A 17,856-nucleotide genomic window follows, 5' to 3' on the forward strand; every position below is an offset into this window, starting at 1 on the left:
TCCATTCTTTAGTGGCAGTTACGGTAAATGATTTTCCGTAGGTGGTCGTATTATGTACTGGGACTGACAATATTTTTTTTCGTCGTGTTACATGTTCATGTCTGCTCGAATTTGTGTTCAGTTTTTCAGATAGATATGCAGGCTGTTTGTTGCCTAGTACTTTATGTGTTAAAGTTAATAATTGGTATTTCGCGAAATTCTTGGTGTTAAGATATACATTTGAAAGTGTATGGAAAGTACCTTCCAGTGAAGACACCAGATGAAGTCTGGATGCAGGAGACTCTCGTAGGGAAGAGGCAGAACACAGGACGTTGGACAACGGTGTTTTATTATGGCATCGACAACAAGTACTGAACGTGTTCCTAAAATTCGTTTCCAACGCTTAGGAGGTGATTATACAAGTGAAAATAAACACAAAAGTTCATGTGACGAAATGCCGAAAACGGCACCCATTCGGAGTTATTGAAGTGGGAAAAAGTGTGAAAATTATGGTTACAAGGAAATAGTGGCACAACGGCCAACCATATGACCGCGGCGAAGGGCATTCCACAAAGAAATGCGGCATGCTCTATTCAAAAAAGCACATGGCGGATGTGTGAAGTTGATGCGCAAGGGATTCCCCAAAGGAAGCGAATGGGTCTCTTGAAGTCATGGGGGTGGGGAAGGGTTTAGCGAGATGTTTTATCCACGGAAAGTGATATATGGAGACTGACAACCAAGAAGAAAGCGAATATCCGTAGTGGACATCACCATTACGTAAAAAAAAAAACAAAGATGGTGGGGGCGCTGCGCTAGGTTGCATATGTGTCGACATGTTTACTGTGTGCAGAGTGGAGGTGCCGAGGGAACCACATCACAGACGATGTTCAAACTGTCTGCCATTAACTGCCACGCAGAGATGACAACGCCGAATCAACGATTGTCTAGTGCGAGCAAACAACCCCGCGGTGTCTGCTATCGTCGCTGCGGCGACATTAATGCTTGCAACGAGATCCTCGGCTGACACGACAGGTGTTTCGTATACGAGGCGTTTCATCTCTCCCCACAGAAAGAAATCCATGGGAGTGACGTCCGGCGATCTTGCTGTCGAAGGGCTTTCCACAAAGAAATACGGCATGCTCTACTAAAAAAAAGCACAGGCAGATATGTGAAGTTACGTTGTTAAATGCTGTCAGGGATCGTCCTGACACCAGTATGCGCGCTATAGCCAGTGCCCACAACACCTCCCATGTTAATGTGTGGTGCGTCCTATCCGAAAGGGGATGTACCCTTTCAAACTCCAAAAGGTACAAGACCTCTTAACTCAGGACTTTGACCCACGTGTGGTGTTTTGCCAATGGTTTTTGAATCACATGGAAACTATCCCGAATTTTGTAAACAGGGTGTTGTGGACCGATGAAGCAATGTTCACCAAAACGGGCGTTTTCAATAGTAAAAACAGTTACGTTTGGGATTTTGCAAATCCACATGCAATTCTCGTGGCACACCATCAGCACAGGTTTGCGGTTAAAGGATGGTGTGGGATAGTGCATGACCATTTGATTGGGCCGTACATTTTCCCTGTTTGCCTGTGTGGTGGTACATATCATGCATTTCTTAGAGATGAAACGCCTCGTATACGGAACACCTGTCGTGTCGGCCGAGGATCTCGTTGCAAGCATTAATGTCGCCGCAGCGACGATAGCAGACACCGCGGGGTTGTTTGCTAGCACTAGACAATCGTTGATTCGGCGTTGTCATTTCTGCTTGGCAGTCAATGGCAGACAGTTTGAACATTGCCTGTGATGTGGTTCCCTCGGCACCTCCACTCTGCACACAGTAAACATGTCGACACATATGCAACCTAGCGCAGCGTCCCCACCATCTTTGTTTTTTTTACGTAATGGTGATGTCCACTACGGATATTCGCTTTCTTCTTGGTTGTCAGTCTCCATATATCACTTTCCGTGGATAAAACATCTCGCTAAACCCTTCCCCACCCCCATGACTTCAAGAGACCCATTCGCTTCCTTTGGGGAATCCCTTGCGCATCAACTTCACACATCTGCCATGTGCTTTTTTGAATAGAGCATGCCGCATTTCTTTGTGGAATGCCCTTCGCCGCGGTCATATGGTTGGCCGTTGTGCCACTATTTCCTTGTAAACATAATTTTCACACTTTTTCCCACTTCAATAACTCCGAATGGGTGCCGTTTTCGGCATTTCGTCACATGAATTTTGTGTTTATTTTCACTTGTAAAAATCACCTCCTAAGCGTTGGAAACGAACTTTAGTAACACACCCTGTATATACAGTATGTATGTATGTATGTATGTGTACGTGTGTGTGTGTGTGTGTAATATATATATATAAAAATAATAAATATATAAACACTTCTTTAGTGCATATATATCTGTTTCCTGATTATTACTTTGGTCATGATGGTGGTAACATCATATCAACTGTGCAGACAGGAAATGTTTTCTTTCGTTTTGATTTTACATCCTGTAATATTAAAATCGAATTTCATCAGTTGGGTGTATTGATACCATTTCTATGTTCTAGCAGCAAGTAATGAACCCCTTCTCTGGACTCCAGTACACGCCTCTGGACATGGCCGAGTACGTCTTCTGGACGGGCGACGAGAAGGGAGTGACGCTGGCTATCGAGGAGTTCCTGCAGGAGGGGCTGGTGAGTGGGCCACCCCTTTCTTCCTTCAGGATTTCTCCTAGATATGCTACAAACTTTTAATAGTGCTATTTTGTCTCTTACTCGTGGAACTGGAAATACATGAAATAAAAATTTATGTACTTTTGATGCATAAATTAACACAGTTAAACGAGTAATTATTGTTTCTTTGAAATTATATTTTCTAATATGTTCGGTCAATGCATTTTAGTCCATCACGCTTAAAAGAAACTGGTAAAATTATCATTTGATGCATTTCTCTATGTAATTTGATGCAACAAAGTACATAATTAGTAGTTTTTGCACTACTAAAATAAATATTGAACATACATTCGTTAAATTAGCACATTTTGGGTTCTGTGCCTAGTAACTATTTTTTTTTCATTTATTTGAATCCTTCTGCTGGACGGCTTTTACATTACACTAATGTTTCATTCATTATTTAGTATTTCTTTGCCTCCATTCTCTCTCTCTCTCTCTCTCCTCTCTTTGGTATTGTTTCAATAATTATTTCTCTTTCCTTTCCTTTGTCTTATTTTTCTATATATTGATTTCTTCTGTCTTCCTGAAGTCCATGTTCTCTTTTCTTTCATTTCTTATTTCTTCTATCAAGACAGTCACCTACTATGCATTTCTAAAATTTGATTTGAATATTCTGGCTTTTAAATTTACCAATTCTCTAATGATGACAATTTATTTTCTGTCACATTTTTAAGATATAAATTACATAAAATAATATTTAGAGACTGACAGCATAAACTTTTCACCATCAAGATGTAAGTTTGGTCTACATAGTGTACAAAGATTTTGCTCCAATATATTGTGTGTGTGTGTTAAATCACATTTTTAAAAGAGTAATTATATGATTTTTGAATTTCTTACCACGGCTGACATTGTTTTTGTCGTGTACCCGCTCATCTGCGCCAAACCTGATCTGCATCATCAAGGTGCGCCAGACCTAGATATTGTTATGTTGTTTAACGTCAGTTTTCTGTTATCTGGTTCCCAATATGTATACCGCCAAATCTATAGGCTACTGTCCTTCGTGAAGAGATGTCTAGCGTCTATATCATAATGTAAGTTCTTTATACGAATTGTGTTATATTGTTCGTGAATTATACACTTTTGCTTGTGTCTAAACTCTAGTCGTATTCTTTACTCCATACTCCGAAATATCGAAGATCACACAGAACCCAAACTCAACAGTTTTAGAGATAGAGCTTCGACAATTGTTGCTTTTTATAGCCATCCTAATTACAGGATGTCCTAAAATGCAGATACCAAGAATAATGTTGCATGACTGAGAAAGTAAAGGAATAGAAATAGTAATTTTCATAACGAGATGATCGTTGCACTTATATTCTAAACCTCAGTGTCGCACACTGTGAAGAAGAGTTGCAACAATAGACAGGTGTATGCTTTCTCGGAATCCACCTATTATCTTTGTTCACAAAGCCAACGAGGTGGAAACGCCAATGAAACCTGGGTCAATATTATCTATGGCTCTTCTATTTATCATTCCCTCAGCAAATGTCAGCTATGCTTCCATTCTGTTCGTGCTAGATGTGCTGTCTTCTGATGCTATTCTTAGAATGATCCATGATATATGATTGATTGAAGAGAAGGCCATAATTTTTCGTAGGAGATCCAGAAAGTTTTACCCCTGTCCTGTCAATCCTCTAGTAACACCAGTACTGTGTGTGGTTACTAACCTACCAAGAAGTGTACCAAATTTCAACAATCCACATTATTGAAGTTTCATTACATTTTCTACGCTTGTTGTGATGTTTGCTACGTCCCCGGCTAGGAGTATGAGAACTCTTCTACACCCAGGGCTTGCTGTGTTTAAGTAACAGTATTAAAATCACATAATTAATGCTTTATTAAGAGTAATAGCTTTAACTAGAAACTAGTTAACAACACACGTGACTCAACACGTTTAAAAATAAAAAAACTTCCACTGAGATACTTACTTTACACAAACCTTGCAGAGGCAAATCTTTCAAGTAAATTTCAGCTCTGACATTTCCAACAGATTATAAGCAGTAAAATAGTCACAATATTACTCGCAAAAGGACTTGGCAATAACACAAACTTAGACTTACATTAATGCCATCTTTCATTTGTTTTTGATAAGAACAGAAATAAAAAAAATCTCTATATTTTCCCATCGTTACCAACTCGCTTATTTTTGCGGAGTTGCCAACCTCGTACAGAAAATTATCATACCTAAATGTGTGAAAACACAAGATATCTTCTATGACCATATAGGCCCTCCTATACGTGTGATAACACTTGAAATCTTCTTTGACCATACAGGCTTATGTTATACAATGAACAAATAACATTGGGTCAAACGAGCATGTACAGTGGGATCCATGAGTATTACCGTGCAAATTGTCCATCACCATGTTCGTGCACTTTATTTGACCAAGTAAGAGCTTCAAGAATTAAAAGAAAACTCAAAACAAGCTTTTGACAACTTCTGCACCAGCATACATAAAAATCCATCGCTTAAAAACACATACGATGTAAGAGAAAAATTAATGAAAGTAGTCATGGACTATTTGACTAGCTATACTAGTGGATCCCACTGTACATAAATTAAACACAGAAGTAATTACCACCAAAAGTGATGTAACACCGAAATTAGTGTAGCACAATACCTAATCGAGTGTTAAAACCCTCCATACTTGATGTGGTTTGAGAGCAAATGTCGTAACAAGGCATCAGAGATGATGCTAAACAACACCAGTTCATACCAAAATGAGTTTCTTGCCGCCGCCACTTGGTGGTGACTGGGTTGCATATTTTTAAGGTGTAGACATAATTTTGGCATCTTTATAATTATGGATAATATTTATAATGATGAATAGGGGGCATTCATACGTCAGAGTGCACTATAAATGTTAATGGTAAAAGTGTCAAAGCCGGGAATCGGCTGTAACTCGTTTATTCTGCAATTGTTGACATTCATACTTACTTATTCTGCAGTGCGAATGATTGCTTAACAAGGGATTTCGCTTTTTTTTAACAAAATTAGTATCTATTGTAGACATATCGAGTAATTATTGTTCGTTCTTTTCTCGCTTCCTGAACACGCAAAATGGCGGGCAAATCTTGACTAGCGTTGTGTTTCAAACGGCAAAGCAGGGTTTCATCTTTCTTAACAGAAAAATTCCCGCATAGCCCCAAAAACCATTCTGGATCGTATAACCATCCACGAGTAGCCCCAAAAACCATTCACGATAGCCCCACACATCATCAACGTAAGGTTAGGTTAGATTAGGTTGGGCAATATAGTGACAAAACTGTGTGTTTGGAAACACTTACCGGGGGATTACGTCATCAGATGCTCGCAACAACCGGTTCAAGTACATGGATGGAAATGCAAGCAACAGCTTTCGTACATCGGACGGACATTATTATAGAAAAATACATGAATTAGCAGCTAAATACATTGAAAAATGCGAGAAAACACTTCTACGACCTTCTGAAATTACACAGAAACTCAATTCCGTAAGTAATTTCTCCTGTAAATTTGAAGAAATCCAATTCCCGGCTTTGACAGTTTTTCAATGCCAATAAATATCAATTAGCCAAAAGCGGCATAAAAACAACTCTAAATAACAAATATACACATACCAAACGCCGAGATATAAGTTTCCCATGCATATTGTTCCGTACCATGAAGGCACATTTAGGGGACTTGGTGGTATTGACCCAAACATTCTCCTATTATCAACACCGCGCTCCGGCAGTTCTTTACCTCCCAGGTACTCATTTATTTGCGGCTGGGTGGACCCCTGAGACGCTTTATGCAGGAACACACTGTCGATTTTTTTTAAAAAAGTTAGACCCCTACGCGTAAGCCTTGCTCACACATCAAACTCATATCAAGTAATCTCAATTCTCTTTCTCATTCAGAACAGACAACACAAACATCCATGTCTTATCTGGGATTCGAACCCTCTGCTGTCGTAGCGCGCTGTGCTAACCTCTCTGCCACGGAGGTTGACATAGACCACCGTGGCTCCACCAAGATATAATATTGTACAAATATGCGCAGAGGAAAGTGCATTCTTGGACATTTTCACATGTAATATAAATATCATACAAGAATGCATATTTGGGCTGTCTGTGCATTTATTGATGTACTTTTTCTTGTTTATTTTATTTTATTTATTTAATAGAAGATTCCAAATACAGCGTTAGCCATTTTACATTGGAACGAATTAACAGAATATAAGGACAAAAATAATAACATTAAACAACAAAAAGAATAACATAGAATAAAATTACATGTGGTTAAGGGACTTACATACTTTTAGTTAACTTTCTTCTAAAACGGTCCAGATTTTCAAAAATGTATATTTGGCTTCCTAGATTATTATATTCACTGGGCAGTCTATGGAACAGAGAGCGCTGGATGAGGCACAATCTTGGCTTCTGAGAGGCAAAAAGTTGAGTGCTTCTTGTTGAGCGGGCAGGCACACGAAAGTGAATTTCCTGAAGAAGGCGGTCACTTCTGATGTTGCCATTCACTATTTTATGTAGGAATATATGGTCAGCCAGTCTGTGTCTCTCTTGAGGAGTTTGGGTATTTTACATTTGCAGGAGGATGGACTTTTGCAAGTGTTTTGTGGACGGAATTCGGTGTCGAACAATGGCCAGGAAGAAATTTAGGACGGAATTTAGTCTATCTGAATTTGAGGGGCATGCCATAGACCAGATCGGAGAACAGTATTCAATTTTTGGTGACACAAAAGATTTGTAAAATGTGCTCTTCGGTGAAACGATAGAGAAGACCCAGCATACGCATTGAACTCTTTGTGACTGCAGAGATGTGCTCAGAAAAGGAAAGATTATCGTCAAATATGACGCCAAGGTCCTTTCGTGCGGCAACTCTTTGAACTCAATTATTTTTTATGGAGTATTTTGTATTTATTGCATTTTCTTTAAGGAGAAGGTCATCATCAGCACTCAGCTTTTTGGAAGAAGAGAGGAACGTTGGTCCTCAATCCAGTCTGGTACGGTCACTGTTTTGTACACTCATGAATGATACACAATGTACCTTCGTGTATTAGCAGTTACTTAATAGATATTAAGTGGAATACCTAAATATGTATTGTCATCTTTACTGCATAAGAGTTTCTTTTATTGAGTGTTTGCAACAGTGATTAATCCAGGGGGTGCCCCAGGGGGTGCCCCAGGGGGAAAATCCCCTCCGGAACTGGAGAAGTCTCCCTCCCAAAATGCCAATAACCTGGCAGTGCGTTCGGAAGAAATTTGGCAACCGTGTTTACCTTGTCTTTCATTCATCCACTTTACTCTAACCTGGAACATACTTTTCTGGATTTTTCGTAGTAACAAGTACTGATTCAGTCTCCATTTTAATTAACCATACACTCTACAACTTTTTATTCTTCCCTGAAAAAAATATATGTAGTGTAAAAGTACTATGTAGTCCTGGGAAAAATTGTGGAAAAAATCCTAAGTGCCCTTTTTTGGCCCATCAAAGGGTTTGGGTCTCAGGGAAAAGACTGTGCCCTTTGACCAGAATGAATACTTTTAACACAATATGTTAATGAACACTTTATTTTGAAAAAATAAACAGTAAGCGATGACAATATTGAAAGCTGGTAATTTTTTTTTTTTACATATTGTGCAAAATTATTCTTGAAGAACAAAACAGCTGGTACGGTGTATGTGGCAATGTTGATCTAGTTACACAGTGGGTCTCAGGTGGAACAAAGCTATTTCACCAATTCTATTCAACAACACATCATAAAGTACTGTGAAAAATCAGTTTGTAATAGTTAAAATGTTAAAGAAACCTGCAATATTTTTTAAAACATTCATTTTTCAATTACATAATATATTTTTTATTAGAATTTCTGCTTTCATGAGAAAATAATTGTTATTTATAAACAGAGCTATTATTTGTTTATTAACAAATAGTAGTGACCTCTATTGAGAATTTTGTAAAATGACACAATTTCAAGTTTTGTATTGATATGAATACCATTAATTGGAATTCAAATATGCAATTCTAAGGAATTTAAAGTTACAAAATATGGTATGTCTTTTCCGAGACCCACTGTGCAGTGTAGGGTTAAATGTCAAAATAATGAACGCATTTAAATATCGGCCATCTTGATAACAGCTAACTAGTCCCTACATAATAAAATTTCTTTAATTGAATCTCAACAATGGACACTGTAGAGCGGCAGGGCTGGTGTAATGTGAGCTTCTATTGTTGTAACGAATTTGATCTTCTTACAGCTATTTTAACGCAGGGCCGGCGCCAGTAATTTTGCCGCCCTGGGCAGTGGCGGCAGATGCCGCTCCATTTCGAACGTCCCTCCCCCCCCCGTCATTACGCAACAAACGGAAAATTTAAAATCAATATATTCCTAAGTAAAACATCAAACTATAAAATAAATAATGAGACTTGTTACGCTATTTGAATACTATTAAGCACAAAAGGATATCTCATAGTTAAACTTTACAAAATGCGACATTAATTTTATATTAATATTACTTATTATATTTTATGAAATCTCTCTCTCTCTCTCTCTTAAATGTAACAAATAGTAGGGAAGAAATGAAGGCTTGACTTCCTACATTTACCATTGTAGATTTGTGATATAGGTATGATTGGATTTTTAAAAGAATTACATCTAATATTCCCGGATCTCTCGCGTGGCTGATCTAAGGTCTGAATTATTTCTTGCGTTGACCCCGCATAAAGCGGCTCTGGTGTTCACCCAGCCTCAGATTAATGGCTACCTGGGGGCAACCCTGGGAGGTAAAGGCGGCCGGAGAGTGGTGCTGATCACATCACCTCCAAAATGGCCGAGATCGAGAATGTGTGTGACCCTACCCCCATAACCCCTAAATGTGCCTTCATGACACGGTGCTATATGCACGGGGAACTTTACCTTTACCTTTGCATGTAATATTCTTTTACGTATAATGCTATCTTGCATAAAATGGAAACAAGCGTGTTTCAGACATGATTGACCGAAGATATTATTTTTATTAGCTTTAATTTAAACATCATCAAACATCAACAGTGTTGCCACTGTACCTCATAATTTTTTTAAAACACCCATTTGGACCGGTACGCTTTTACGAGGCATTTCAGGATTGACTATACGCGAAAACGATTGGTTTTCTTCTCTGAACTATAGATGGCGAAATAGTCCACCTACCCAAGGTGGAAATTGACGTCCAAATTTCCGTACGAATGTTTGACATGCAATTCGTATCAATCCCTAAGATTGTATATTTATTTTTATTAAAGTCTCTCTGAACGCTTCATGTTGACCAGGGCATTCACTTGTTTTTCTCAGTTGTCTCAACCTCTGAGGCATGTTTACAATGCATTGTGTTGTGTCATGCAAACCTCCTGAGCATTCAGGAAACAGGTAATACTTCTGGTTATAGAGTCAGCGGTTTGCATGGTGGCAATGAATAACACGATTCGGCATAGAGGAAGAGCTCGATGGCCTGGTAATATAGAGGTGAGACAAGCTGAGAGGGGACTGACTTTTGGGATTGAGTTGAGAGAGAGGAGGTGGTCAGCAAGGCAGTAGGTCAGAAGTGGAACGACGCTCTGGTCGACGAATTGGAGAAGCTTACAGAGGACTTCGCTTACTTGATTCAGCTAAAGACTTCAGATAGACAGGTAATTATCCTAACACCCAGCCATGATTCAGGTTCAACGGTTCAGAAAACCCAACGAGTGACCATTGTCTTTTCTGTAGTTTAGTTCCTTAGTGTGATTTTGTACCTTTCGCATTGCCAAGCGTTAACTCGTCATGCCAATGACGAGTGGTCTCATCAAGAGGATGAATGATGAGTAGTTTACATCACCCCAGCAATTAATTGCATAAACGACTGGTTCAGATCCCCTCATTCTTTAGAATGACACGAATTTCCCATGCTTTGTGGAAAAATAAATTTACACTTTCACTTACATTTGGCAACACTGCATGAACAACACTGCACCCCGTTTGTTGTTTCTATGTTTAAAAATATCTACTTGGACAGGGCTAACATTTGGTGTATGAGTTATGTATGTACAGGTTTCGGTTACAAAGTAACGCCACTCTTAATTCCCAGTTGCGCCGTTCGTGGGACACCCTGTATTTACAAATGTTAATTACATATTTGGTGTATGAATGAATGTGTGCCTTATGATGGCCTTACTATTTTCGTATTGCCATGACATAATCGTAGATGCTAACAAAGGAATGTGTTTTCAGATGACGAGAGAAGAGGCGATCAGCTTCCTGCAGGAGATCAAATACAACCTGGACCAACTCCAGCTGCACTATGCGGAGCAGGGCTTCCAGCAGAAGGAGCCCCTCAGCACGGAACACAAGCAGTCGCAGGTAATGCACCAATGGGATTTTTAATTCAGGTAATATTTATAACTTGTTCCCACATCGCTCATTATTGACATCCACTTTGGTTATCAAGTGTTTCCACTGAGTATTTTCTCAATGACACTATTGATATAAAAACATGATCAGTGGGGATCTGCCAATAGGCTACCTATATGCGCCGCCGCCTCCGCCAGGAATTTTGGCAGGGAGGGGCAAACTCAGAGAAAAGCAGGAAGTTTCATTTATAAAACACTAACTACATATAAAAAGTGAATATATGAACACATTATAAAAATATGAACACGTAGCAGTTCCTTCACTTGTAGAAGGCAACACAACACAACCTCGCTTCGACTCTCTGCCAAATAAGTCAACCACTCTCGAATAAAACTTTTAGTTGTGAACGCTTAACATATTCAATCCTGATAGTCGATCATGCGACATGGTCAGAGGCGCAAGCACGAATTTTCGTCTGGAGGTGGGCGGGGGGCAAGTACCAGGATAAATGTACCAATAATAATAATAATAACAACAATAAAGCCACTATTATTATTATTATTATTATTATTACTAGTGGTAGTATCAAAGATTTTAAATATTTTTCAACACCGTCAATTTCACATTAGCTAATAATGGAAAACAAGCACACAAACTGTATTTTTGAACGGCAGAAAATGAATGATAAATGCATTCCGAAGATAATTATTTTTGTACATATAACATGTATAACTTTCAAGTACAACATATGTTTTACCACAGACAAGATAATTTGGTGTTTTAAGTCCGCTTTATGCACAGTAAGGCTAATCGGGACTGGACCTAGAGTTTAAAGTGGGATCCGAACCACTATGTGCGTCCACCGGGTATCGGACCCGGGACCCCTTGATTACAAGGCTACGATGCAACCACTGCACCATCGGGAAAACCCTGTTAAACCATAAAATAAGTTAGACACCCTACATTCTAGTTAAACTCGAGTCCCCATTTGTCTTGTGTTTTTGGTTATTTCATTTTAATTTTCATTACATTAGCCATCTGCTGTGATCTTAGCTCGCGTTAATTTGAAGAAAACCCTTAAAATTTGGCAACGCCATCTCTTGGCGGGGACTTGCGGACCTCCTGGAGAGAAATTGAATGTAAGGCGCTGTGCGCTCTCCCTGACGAAGAGTTTCAGAACTACGAAGAGTGCTCAGAAAACTACCGGTGCCCAGTCAAGCATGGTGAAGGGTGACGGCCGTAAGCGGGATTCCTCTGGTTATAAATAAATATCTTCTCTGTGGTTTTACACATATGCAATATGCAGCGACACAAAATAAGGAAATACACATGCTAACACTAAGTTGCGTACGTATTCAAAGTGTGTTCAAAACATATCGTACAACACATATTATTTAAATACATTACATTCCAGAAAAGAAGTAGATTGTGAGCGAGGCGAGCAAAAAAAGATTTAGATTCTATTATTGCAATTGAAAACAATATTGATTTAATAGGGCGCAAAAAAATAATTTCACTGGATGCCATGGCATTCTCTCTTTACAACGTTTTTTTCATTTAGATCGCTGGGCATCCATGGCCGATTCCCGCCGCCCCCTAGCTACGGCTCTGAACTTGATGAGACTGAGAAAAGAAGGCATTGCGAACAAGAGAATTTTATGAAATGTATTTTTATTTGCATATAATTTGAAATCAAGGGAGGTATTTGCTCCTCTGTGCCCCGCCTGCAGGTGCCCTTGGGCGTCAATGTTTGCCCCCCCCCCCATAGAATTGACTTCCGTCGAGGGTTGGGGGGCAATGCCTATCCCCTGTAGTTGCGCCACTGGACATGGTTGACCTTAACCATGTCTTGAAGCGTCGCATTGTGCTGTAAGATCTCTCGATAGAACACGCCGTGGTAGGTAAAGTCGCTGCAAACTTTGCCGCAGTAGATACAGAAGGATACGTTTTCGAATGTTGACGGTATGAGGAAATCTTGTTTTCCAAGTGGACCAATGCAAACAAAATTTGTAGCCTTATTCTCCAGGCTATGGGCTATTTAGGAATACACAGTTGTCCATTTTGTTATCAACTTGCTGCAGTGGTCGAATGACAATAGTCTGAGGTACTTTGGATGAAAATGAACAGTTCCCGACAATGCTGGTTCTCGGATGAAAATCGTAGCTCCATGGCAGCAATAAGTGCATCGAGGTATGGCACTAATACTTTTCGACGAAATACTATTAAACGACCTTGCCGCTGCAAAGTTGAAGCATCTGCAGGGATTATCAGTGTAGCGGTAAGCGCTATCCCTTATTTTGTGACTGTGGCAACACTTCAAAGCTTGACAATCTGCACATTACGTTTGTAATGAAAATTATGTAAATATCTTTAATTATACTTTGATGAGATACGTTGCACAACGTTAGGAAAAACTCAGAAAAATGGGTCTGTTTAGTCAAGTACATTTTGTAACCCATTTAACAAAAATTATTAAGAAAAAGAAAACAGACCATTGAAGAAAAGCCTGGAGAGGGGATAATGCCCTCCTTGTCCTTATGAGGCGGCGCCTACGAGGCTATCATAGGCTATAACCTAGGGCAGCAAGTCCGGGGGGCTGCACATAATGAGACGCTGAAGAATCTAAGAGTTTTCTTTTATATAAGTTTTTTAATCAGATGTGTGTATATTTTAAAGTCGACAAGCACGTATTTTTAATACAGAGCAGAATCTTATACATCATCATAAATTCAAATTATAGGTTTCAACAAGATCAGTTACTAAACCTCTGGACTTATTTAGACATTCAAGAATTGAGATAAACTCTGGGTATATCTGGGAATTTTATAAGATATATTATTCAAAATATATTCACTGTCAATTTGGAAAGAAACTTCTTCACAAAATTTATCCTTTTCATTTTTTTTCTTTCTTCTTCAACTGTGTAAACCATTCAGAGTAATGTTGGTCATAGTCATTTTTTTAAACTTTGTGCATAATAACCTGATAAAAAGCTTTTGAACTGATTCAACTTTTTGAAGGTGACTGGTGGCTGTCAGAAACCATACTTAATTAGAATATTCAAGAATATGACACATCAGACAAACACTTGAGAAAAGTGGGAATATAATCAAATGTTCCATCAGCTAGTATTCATTGATTTCAAAAAAGCATATGATTCGGTCAAAAGAGAGAAATTATATAATATATTAGTCGAGTTTGGAATACCTAAGAAGCTTGTTAGTATGATAAAAGTATGCACCAGTGAAAAAGAAAGTAAAATTCGTGTGGGTATATATGTGTCTGACAAATTTACAATTCATGATGGGTTAAAACAAGGAGATGCATTATCTCCATTGCTCTTTAATTTTGCCTTAGAATATGCTGTTAGGAAGGTAAAAGAAGCTAAAGAAGGACTAAAATTTAATGGTGTGACTCAGTTGTTAGCATATGCAGATGATGTAGACTTATTAGGGGATGATATAAATACAATTAAGAATAATGCTAAAATATTTTTCAAAACTGCTAAAGAGATAGGTTTGGAAGTTAACAAAGAGAAAACTAAATATATGTTTACAGGCCAAAACCAAGTGTTAGGTAATAATCAAAATCTAATCACTTTCAAAATTCAAATACTTAGGAGTAATATTAACAAGTGAAAATTATATTAAAGAGGAAATAAAAAGTAGGCTTAATTCAGGAAATACATGTTACTTCTCTCTTCATAAACTTTTGTCTTCTCGTTTAATATCTAAGAAACTAAAAGTTAAAATATACAAAACAGTAATTTTGCCTGTAGTATTATGTGGGTGTGAAACTTGGTCCCTTACATTGAAAGAGGAACATAAATTGAGAGTATTTGAAAATATGATCCTTAGGAAAATCTTTGGACCTAAAAGGTGAGGAGACAGGTGGGTGAAGAAGGTTACATAATTTAGAACTACATAATTTGTATTCATGTCCAGATATTATTAGAATAATTACATCAAGAAGACTTAGGTGGGCAGGCCATGTGGCACGAATGGGAGAGGAAAGAGGAGTTTCCAGGATTCTTGTTGGGAAACCTGATGGTAAGAGACCTGTAGGAAGGCCAAGACGAAGATGGAGGGACAACGTTGAGATGGACCTAAAGGAAATCGGTAGGGATGGAAAAGAGTATATAGATCTTGCTCAAGATAGGGACAGATGGAAGGCCTGTGTTGCTGCAGCCATGAACCTTCGGGTTTAAGAAGGCTAGAGAGTTAGTTAGTTAGTTATTCAAGAATAGGACGAACTACCGTTTTCTACAGGTATATTAAGGTATCTTCTTTTGGAGAAACTTTCCATGAGAATAATATATAATCAAGCATCTTCTTTGCTCTTTTGCAAGTTTCTGAAATGTGCTCTTCAAATACGAGAGAGAAGTCTATTCTATTCTAATATTCCTAAGTATTTATGACTGTCGCACACTTGGATTGTATTTTGATGAATATAACAGTTGGATACTCTTGAACTTTCTTAGTATCAAATACATATTAAAACTTTATACTTTTTAAAGTTGATTTCCATTTCATTAATCTAGCACCAATATGTCATATAATATATAATAATAATGTCGGCAAAATAGCGCAAAACAAAGGATAGAGGCCCAAATTTTATAAATCCCCTGAACATAACACGAACATGAAAATTCTACAACAGAGACATGATGCTACTCAGGTTACGGGAAATTGTTCTTCATCCACTAGAAAACAATCCAATATTAAAGGTTCTTAAATAACTCTATTTCTAATTTCGAACGTGCTAGACTTATCTTTATAATGCGCAACCCTTGTGTTAAGCACCACTTGTCACTTCATTTCACAACAATAATTCATAATACTTGCTTTCTATTTTTCCATTGCATAAGCCCATCGTAATAGATGACATTCAACTTGACGTCATCACGCAGCGTACTCTGGGAAGAAATCGGGCACTCTGATTAGCGTGTACGAGGAACCTTCTTACAGTGAGAAACATTACATTTCACCCATTTTACACTTCACGGCTTCTGTAGCCTTAGGAAAAGGTAAAAGTACACATTCCTCATACGATCATGATAATCACACCTTGAATAAAGGGCACCCGAGGTAGGGGCCAGGGCGAGCACTTGCCCCCGCCCCTGAGATTTCTGGAATGAATTAATGAAATTCGAACGGTGAAATTGTATCGATATTTTAAAACAAGAAAGGTTTAAAGGTTTTCAGCAACTATTATTATTATTATATCAAGTAGGGTTACATTTAAGCTTATTTACACTGATTGTCTAACTACAGAGCATTCCCTGACATTCGCTACGAGACTCGGCCGCAAGCGGCCCGGTGTCAGCGCTTGTCTTTCCCGGTGAACGGGGTCCGCTACAGTCGCTAGAGTCCCGTACCCCGTAAGTTCGTGTGCTGTAATTCTCCCGATTTCTCGTACAATACTCTCTTTTAACTCACGGATGGTGTGCGGATTGTCTTTGTATACTTTTTTTTTTTAGATTAGGGCTTAAATTTAAGAATTTTAGCGGCTCTAAACGCTGTGGTTTTTTAAACATCCGTTTCTTGTGAGAGGCGTCGGATAGATTTCCGAGGAGACTGTTCTAACCTGTGTCCTATCTCATCGGGTTTTTCCTCAGTAAGTACATGTGGGTTTTTCTTTCCACTTTTATTCAGAACTGACCCTGTTACTCTAAACTTTTTAACGAGGTTTAATATAGTGGTTCTATGTGGAACGGGAACACCAGGAAATTTCGTTTCAAAACGTCGTCGCACTTCTCCACAATTCCTCTTTCAGAAGTAACACTCTACAAGATAAATCCTTTGTTGTAATGTAAACTTTTGTGGTGCCATATGAAGCCACAATCTTCAACACACGGACACGACACAACACAACGCCCGAGGGAGGATTATACTGGCGTCAGTCTGCAACGTCAACAGAAAAGGAAAGAGAGCGAAGGCAGGGAGAGCGAAAAAAAACAGACTGTAGCGTGTGACTGTCGCGGAACCCGTTCACCGGGAAAGATAAGCCCTGCCGCCGGGCCGCTTACCGGCAAGTCTCGTAGCGAATGTCACGAAATTCTCTGTATAATGAACAGCTTTTTGTCAGTATACAGTTATGCAAATTGTATACAGATATGCAGAATATGGACATTACAAAGATATGTAATTTGAAGAAAAAACTGTAATAATAATAATAATAATAATAATAATGAAAGTTTCTATGACCCTCGCCCCCTGAGAAAAAATCCTGCAAGCGCCCTTGCCTTGAATCACTTCGGCAAAGATCATGCGCACGATTCTTACCCGGCATGTTTTCATTGCAGGATCTGATGAGTTTGCACGAAATATATCGCAATGAATTGTGAGAGGAAGTTGTTCGCTAAATATAATTCATTGCCGTGATAAGCAATCAGGCAAATTAAGATTGGTCAATGCATTTTGACGTCATCATGCAAGGCACAACTTTACAACATAGCAATCATAAACTATGTCTTAAAGATTGCAACTAACAGTAACAATATATACTTTCTTTAAAAGGAAAGGAACGTGTCAGAGTATACATGCGTCGAAGAACTTGAAAAAGTCTTATTTGTTTTGGTTGTTACAGATGTTGTGATACTAGGAATTATGTATTAGAAATCGACAGCAAATTTGGTTGGTGCAGAGAGTAAAACAACTTTTAAATATGTATTTCACTCATCACACGAGCCAAGTCTAGTTCCGGAAGTTGAAGGTACTCTTTAAGTTTCGCCATATTGAGACTAGATCATTTGACTCGAATGGTTATATGAAACTTTACCTGAATATTATTGAAA

The 17,856-nt window shown here is 38.5% G+C and overlaps 1 protein-coding gene across 2 annotated transcripts in view; it reads left to right on the forward strand.

The window, feature by feature from the left end:
• The window catches only part of LOC145999753 (uncharacterized), a 515,710-nt gene that overhangs the window by 472,875 nt on the left and 24,979 nt on the right, over nucleotides 1-17,856 (forward strand). Inside the window, exons 7-8 of one of the 2 annotated variants that reach the window (XM_083137044.1) lie at nucleotides 2,545-2,670; nucleotides 10,941-11,069. In XM_083137044.1, coding sequence (XP_082993170.1) covers nucleotides 2,545-2,670; nucleotides 10,941-11,069 — 255 coding nt within the window. The remainder of the gene's footprint in view (nucleotides 1-2,544; nucleotides 2,671-10,940; nucleotides 11,070-17,856) is intronic. The other variant, XM_083137045.1, reaches the window with a different exon arrangement.

The sequence above is a fragment of the Lepisma saccharinum genome, chromosome 15 (assembly GCF_977018435.1).
Source record: "Lepisma saccharinum chromosome 15, izLepSacc3.1, whole genome shotgun sequence".
Lineage (NCBI taxonomy): Eukaryota > Metazoa > Arthropoda > Insecta > Zygentoma > Lepismatidae > Lepisma > Lepisma saccharinum.